Raw genomic sequence first — 7,764 nt, forward strand, 5'->3', positions numbered from 1 at the left:
TGGAGTCCTAGTCCTTGGTGCTTTGAAAAAAGATCATTTTCATCTTTCACGGCAGATGTGGTGTATTGTATGTGGGCGTGTCCTCACACTTTGACAGCATCATCATCTATAACTGTTGCAGGAGAAGTAGCAAAGTTTGCAGAACCCAAACATCAACAGTGTTGATGTTGATGTTTCAGGAGAAGTAGCAAAGTTTGCAGAACCCAAACATCAACAGTGTTGATGTTGATGTTTCAGGAGAAGTAGCAAAGTTTGCAGAACCCAAGCGCCAGCAGTGTTGATGTTGATGTTTCAGGAGAAGGAGCAAAGTTTGCAGAACCCAAGTGCCAGCAGTGTTGATGTTGATGTTTCAGGAGAAGGAGCAAAGTTTGCAGAACCCAAGCGCCAGCAGTGTTGATGTTGATGTTTCAGGAGAAGGAGCAAAGTTTGCAGAACCCAAGTGCCAGCAGTGTTGATGTTGATGTTTCAGAAGGAGTAAAGTTTGCAGAACCCAAGCGCCAGCAGTGTTGATGTTGATGTTTCAGAAGGAGCAAAGTTTGCAGAACCCAAGCGCCAGCAGTGTTGATGTTGATGTTTCAGGAGAAGGAGCAAAGTTTGCAGAACCCAAGCGCCAGCAGTGTTGATGTTTCAGAAGCAGCAAAGTTTGCAGAACCCAAGCGTCAACAGTGTTGATGTTGATGTTTCAGAAGCAGCAAAGTTTGCAGAACCCAAGCGTCAACAGTGTTGATGTTGATGTTTCAGAAGCAGCAAAGTTTGCAGAACCCAAGCGTCAACAGTGTTGATGTTGATGTTTCAGAAGTAGCGAAGTTTGCAGAACCCAAGCGCCAACAGTGCTGTGTTGTGTTGATGTTTCAGGAGAAACAGCGAAGTGTGCAGAATGAATGAATGATATGGGTACTTACATAGCACCTGTCCTCGGTAAGCGCTTTACAAACTCAGGGTCATTTGCACAACAGGCTGCCTACCTTGGTACAGCTGACTGATGGCTGCCACTGAGCGCTCATCATTTGTTTCCTGTGTCATTCAGTCAGATTTCAGGCACGCACACATGCACATTCAGATAGATATGTAGCATTTTACATGTATGACCATTTTGTTTATTTACCCAGCCACAAAAGAAAGACATTGATGAATGAATGCAGGATTTGTGGAATGGATAGATGAGAGAAAAGTATTTTTTTTTTAAGTGTAAGAAAAAAACAAAACGAAAAAACACCTTTTTCCAGGAAACGCAGCAAATTGTGTAGAACCCAAGCATCATCAGTGGTGTGTTGTGTTGTGGTGTTGATGTTTGAGAAGCAGCGAAGTGTGTAGAACCCAAGCACCAACAGTGATGTGGTGATGTTGATGTTGATGTCAGTGTTCCAGGAGAAGCATTGTGCAGAACCCAAGCACCAACAGTGATGTGGTGATGTTGATGTCAGTGTTCCAGGAGAAGCATTGTGCAGAACCCAAGCACCAACAGTGATGTGGTGATGTTGATGTTGATGTCAGTGTTCCAGGAGAAGCATTGTGCAGAACCAAGCACCAACAGTGATGTGGTGATGTTGATGTTGATGTCAGTGTTCCAGGAGAAGCATTGTGCAGAACCCAAGCACCAACAGTGATGTGGTGATGTTGATGTCAGTGTTCCAGGAGAAGCATTGTGCAGAACCAAGCACCAACAGTGATGGTGTTGGTGTTGGTGTTGGTGTTGCAGGAGAAGCAGTATACAGAACCCAAGCACCAACAGTGGGTGATGTGTTGATGTTGATGATGTCGGTGATCCAGGAGAAGCAGCACCAGTGATGTTAATGGATGTTGATGATGATGATGATGGTGATGATGATGATGATGATGATGATGATGTTCCAGGAGAAGCGGCACCAGTGATGATAATGATGATAATGTTGATGATGATGATGATGATGATGATGTTAGTGTTCCAGGAGAAGCGGCACCACCGATGATAATGATGATGATGATGATGGTGATGATGATGGTGATGATGTTGGTGATGTTGATGATGATGATGATGATGTTGGTGATGATGTTGGTGTTCCAGGAGAAGCAGCACCAGTGATGATGATGATGATGATGTTGGTGATGATGTTGGTGTTCCAGGAGAAGCAGCACCAGTGATGATGATGATGATGATGATGATGTTGGTGATGATGTTGGTGTTCCAGGAGAAGCAGCACCAGGATGACCTGCGGATGCTGAGGGAGCGGCTGGACCACCTGGACAGCCTGCAGGCCCAGCAGCTGGAGGAGCTGACCTCCATCGCCCACTCCACCCTCGTGGGATCTCAGGTGGAGGAGCACCTGCCACCCTGTACCCCGCCCCCCCACAGCCCCCGCCCCCTCTCCCCTAACACCTCCCTGGAAAAGCGGGACCCTGAGAAACCCTCCTCACCTTGAATGACTGCTGCTATGCTCCTCTCTGTTCACTGCATGCCTGTCAATGTTTTTTTTTCTGTTTTATTTCTTTGATATTTGTATATGTACAGGGCTCCCAATTTTCTGTGATTTCGCGGATTTTCGTGAAAAAGTAAACATGAAATTCAGGGGTGGGGGAATCATCGAAAAAAAAAAAAAAAACCCACAAAAAACAAACAATTGCAGCTGCCAGAGCGACTGTAATGAATCAGTCTTATTTGCAAGTTAGAGTGATAACTGGGAATATTGTTAGTGTGAGACACCACTACAGCTGTGAAAACTGGTGAAAACTGAGAAGTGTTGTTATGTATCAATGGCTTTTCCATCCCTGTAGATGTAAGACTGGAGGTGCTTTGTGTCAATTGTACATTTATGATCATGGCGGTAAAGTGCTGTAAATGTGCTCTGATTTGCATCCGATTGCATGCAGCATTTTGAATGTAAACCTCCAGGTTTATGCAGGGGAGCAGTGCCCCCCGGACTCCTGTAGAATTTCAGGGATTTTTTATTTTACTCAGTGGGAGCCCTGTACGTAACAACTTGGAATCCTGGGTCCTCCTCTGTGCATGCCTCTCGATTTATTTTTCTTTCGTTTATTGCGTACATAGGGTTCACAAAATGTGAAGGACCACAATGTGAAGGAGGTTGAGGGGTGGGGGGGGTGGGGGGGGGAGGATAATGCTGAATTTTCTGCAAACAGCGTTGTGTGTAGTTGATGTAATAAGCACCACTCATAACCACAAGTGCTATCTTGCCCTTTTTATTTATTTATTTATTTATTTATTTTTTTTTTTACACAAAGAAACCATTGAACAACTTATTTTTGGCTGAAATGTTCACTCAGCCAACCCATTTTTCAAGCTGCACATGGTTCATGTGTGCGTCAGACAGTTGTTAATGTTTTCAAAGAGAGCACAGGGGTAGACCAAAAAGCAGCGTGCATAATAATTTGAATCGTCACTCTTTTTTTTAATTAAAAAAAAAAAAATTTATGACAACATACCTCCTTTTATAAAGTGGTTCTTAACTTTTTGTGAAGTCTGTAGACAGCAGTTTGAATTTGGGGCTGGGTTGCATGGGCGATCTTACCAGCACTAAGTTTGCCTTGCATTTAAAATTTCTCCAAGTCTTCGCTAATTCTGTATAGTCGTTGGAAAATCCTTAAGGCAATGTCAACTTAATGCTGCTAAGTCCTTGTTTCCTGTGCAAGAGAGAAAGCATGAATTTATGTGATGAGTTGTGTCTGTGAGGAATTATCAGCTTTTTTTTCTGCATGTTCCTTTCTCCTCCCCTACACCCCCCCTACACCCCCCCCACCCCATTCCAAACCCAAACCTCGCCATTCCAACCCCTACCCATCTTCCCCACACACACCATCAAGTTTGGATCAGTTCAGGGCAACATTTGTAACTTTGTGAATATGTAATTTTAAAATGTAAAGGTATAATCAGTATGTTAGTGTGTTGAAATGGCTCTTGTTCAGATTGTCAGTACAATCAAAAAATACAGAGCATAATCAAGAAAGCTTTATCCCATTACTCTTTTGTTGTTGTTTTTTTTCGTGGAGAGGAATTCAGCCTGTCTGTCCTTGACGTTCTTTGCCTTGAAGGGTTTGCCACTGCTGTGCCTCACTCCACTGAATACTACAATTATTGCAGGCTGTCAAGGCCAGATGAATGTGTTGGGTCTTAGTGTGGGTCAAGCATCTGGTTCTGTTTTGGATTTTTTTGATATTTTTTGTACCACACATGATCGGAATTTGGAGGCTTTTAAGGCCTGAACATGACATTGGGTCCATGCTTAGGTCTGGCATTTTCTTCCCTCCAACCCCTTTTTATTTTATTATTTTTAAAAATATATTCTTATCAGAGGTTGTGTGGCAGTTATTGCTTTGACATCTCCTTGAAACTTAAGAGTGAAGCTGAAACCACACATGATGTGTGGCTGGTTGCTTTGCTTGTTTTTCTGCTCCACCTCCCTGCCTGCCTCGCCTTTCTCTGTTCCGGTGCAGAGAGACTCACATCACTCAGTGCCTGTGTACACGTCTGTTCTCTGTGTATGTTATCAGTCTTTGTGTGAACGCAGACGCATCGCTAAATGTGTACAAAGCTGCCCCACTGTGTATGTGGTCAGCCTTTGTCTGAATGCAGAGACACATCGCGAAGTGTGTACAAAGCTGTCCCACTGTGTATGTGGTCAGCCTTTGTCTGAATGCAGAGACACATCGCGAAGTGTGTACAAAGCTGTCCCAAAGTGTATGTGGTCAGCCTTTGTCTGAATGCAGAGACGCATCGCTGAGTGTGTACAAAGCTGTCCCACTGTGTATGTGGTCAGCCTTTGTCTGAATGCAGAGACACATCGCGAAGTGTGTACAAAGCTGTCCCAAAGTGTATGTGGTCAGCCTTTGTCTGAATGCAGAGACGCATCGCTGAGTGTGTACAAAGCTGTCCCACTGTGTATGTGGTCAGCCTTTGTCTGAATGCAGAGACGCATCGCTGAGTGTGTACAAAGCTGTCCCACTGTGTATGTGGTCAGCCTTTGTCTGAATGCAGAGACGCATCGCTGAGTGTGTACAAAGCTGTCCCAAAGTGTATGTGGTCAGCCTTTGTCTGAATGCAGAGACGCATCGCTAAGTGTGTACAAAGCTGTCCCACTGTGTATGTGGTCAGCCTTTGTTTCATCTGGCTGTAGGATCTGGTTTCAGGCTGTGTGTGTGTGTGTGTATGGTCTGCACTTTAAAGGGGGTTGGTGTTGCTCTTTCTTCTTTGTACACTGGTGTGAGCATGGAGAATTGTAACGTGATGGTATTCTCCACATGTATGCATGGTCTGCACTGTAAAGGGAGTGGGTGTTGATGAATGACGCTCTGTTCTTTCTTCATTTTTGGTTGCGGTTTTTTTTGTTGTTGTTTTTTTCTAAACTCAAATGACATGACATAACTTGAATGTATATATATTGAATATTTATGTAATCTCTAACATGGGTTTGTTGGTTTCTGTTGGAAGGAGCCACCAGAGATTGGCCAAGGTATCTTTTACTGTTTTAGTTGAGTTTTTGTGTGTGTTATGTTTGTTTTGCCTTTTTGTTCCTCCAAAGTTTTGTTATTCAACTTTTGACATTGGAGATTGTGTTCCAGTTTAACTCTTGTCAATACTGAATTGAGTTGCAGTTCACCACCATTTCCAACTTAAGTGCAGTGTATGCATGATGCTGCAGTTTGATCTTTAACCCTTCCTTATTCATTAAACTTAACAGGGCATGCTGGTATGTCCTCTGCAACCCTTGGTTTGGTGAACAGTTGGAAAAGTACCACACAAAAAAAGAAAGAAAAAAGATTAGCATAGTTATTCTCCTGCCTGTAGAGAAAATAAAATGAAGTTTGAAAGGCCTAAATCAGTTCATTGCGGACATTAGAAATCAGTTGTGTTGTAAAGGAGAGAGCTAGACAAGAGGTTAATTTTGTGTGCCCCCTGGGGACACTGAAACATTACACACATTCATCTTTAAGAGTGCTGCTGGAGCACTCCTCACACAACTGTTCACAACATCCCATGCAGTGAGAATGAAGCTGTGTCCTGTTACTGAATTTTGACAGAAGAGAATAGTTTCTTTGTGAATCCAGTGAAACTTTTTAAAGTGCTGGTTGACCTTAACTATGCACATTTAAAAATAATCATCTTAAAAAAAAAAGAAGTAAAAAAATGACCAACCTGAATCATCTGAAAACCATTCACATCATGATGTGGATGATTCAGCTTTTCGGTGAGTGTTAAAAGTGATCAGTGACAGTTTTTTGTCATCGTCACCTTGGAATTGAGTGGATAGAGGGCTGTCGATGCGGTGCCTGATTGTGTTGAGCACAGTGGTGTAATTCAGCATGTCTGGGTAAGGGCAGTAGCGACAGAGTGAAATGATCAAGGCGATTTGTGATGTTTTGTGTTCACTCGCGTCGTGTTTTTTTTAAGTGTTGACTGGTGATGATGGTACAGATTTGGTTTTGTGTTAACTTTTCTTGTTTCTGATGTTTGTTTTTTTTTAAAGGTTTTCTTAGTTACTTGTTTGCCTTGTAACATATTGCACGGTTTGCCAGTCCACTACCTTCAAATGTGTATATAGAGATATATATATATATGTATTTATTTATGAAACCTATTCCCAACATGAATCATTCATCCCTTAACTCAGGAAATGTGTGTTGGGAAGTGAATTTTCATCAGTAGTCTCCTTGGTTATTTTCAAGTCTGACCCCTGTAAACGGAGTATGGCTGCCTACATCACAGGGTAAAAAAATCATGCTGGTAAAAACTCCCTTGACCATGCAAACAAGTGAACGTGGGAGTTGCAGCCCATGAATGCAGAAGGATTTCAAGTTCTGATGTAGTCTTTTGGATGTATCCACACATTTAGGTTTTATCATGTTATTTTTATGCAGAATTGTGGCTTTTGTGAGCTGATACATTTGTTTATGGAGAAGTGCCTGAATGTTGTCACTGTTAATTAAGAGAGAGAAGATAATTACTACTACTACTACTATTATTATTGTTGTTATATTAACTATCAAAAATCAGGTTTTTCTCTCTTTTTTTTTCGTGTTTTTCTTTCTTTTTTTAAAATAAGAAATCAGTTTTGTTTGTGCAAGGACATTGGCAGAGTTTTTACTAAAAAAACATACTAAAGGTTATAAATGATAAAGTTTGAACTTAAGTGTCCTTTCAGATGCCAGTCAATTAAAAGCCACATAAGCTGAAATAGAATGGGGGGGAAATAGAGAGAAAACATCCTTGTGGATATCTGAAACTTTATCATTATGCAGAAAATAAGATATCTTGCTGATGACTGAGTTAATATGGTGAGGTGTACAGTGATAAAGACATTGCTATTTGTCTCTGCTCCCCTTTCACAAGGGAGACAAGCTAGAAAATAGATCTTTGAATATGATTGCTGTATTTATGTCCCTTTATGGGTTCAGAGCTTAACAGCATGCTTCTGACTTTGCCTTGTATGCCTTAAAATTGTTTCTGCATGTACTGTATAATGTTATAACTGCATGTCGTTTTGTATTCTACTCAAGACCATGTTTTTGATGTCTGTGAAGATTATTAGATGCGGTGATAGCATTTACCATAATGGAATAGTAGATATATTATTTTTTTTTGGTGGGGGTTGGGGTACTAAATCAGATTTTGTGACTGTCACATGCTGTCATATTAGAAACTAGATGTGTTTTTGTTTGGACATGTTTGATGATTTTTAGTAGAGTCTGCTGTATGTTGTGAAGGTACAGAAAACCATTGCCCATTTCTCTGTGGACTCTCCATAATTTGACCAGTTACCAGGTGTACAGGGA

The 7,764-nt window shown here is 41.7% G+C and overlaps 1 protein-coding gene across 3 annotated transcripts in view; it reads left to right on the top strand.

Moving 5' to 3' along the window:
• Positions 1 to 7,764, top strand: part of LOC143284928 (uncharacterized) — a 39,453-nt gene that overhangs the window by 26,697 nt on the left and 4,992 nt on the right. For 2 of the 3 annotated variants that reach the window (XM_076592076.1, XM_076592077.1), the window contains exons 13-14: positions 2,169 to 2,291; positions 5,423 to 5,444. In XM_076592076.1, coding sequence (XP_076448191.1) covers positions 2,169 to 2,291; positions 5,423 to 5,444 — 145 coding nt within the window. The remainder of the gene's footprint in view (positions 1 to 2,168; positions 2,292 to 5,422; positions 5,445 to 7,764) is intronic. The other variant, XM_076592078.1, reaches the window with a different exon arrangement.

This window comes from Babylonia areolata, chromosome 8 (genome assembly GCF_041734735.1).
Source record: "Babylonia areolata isolate BAREFJ2019XMU chromosome 8, ASM4173473v1, whole genome shotgun sequence".
Classification (NCBI taxonomy): Eukaryota; Metazoa; Mollusca; class Gastropoda; order Neogastropoda; family Buccinidae; genus Babylonia; species Babylonia areolata.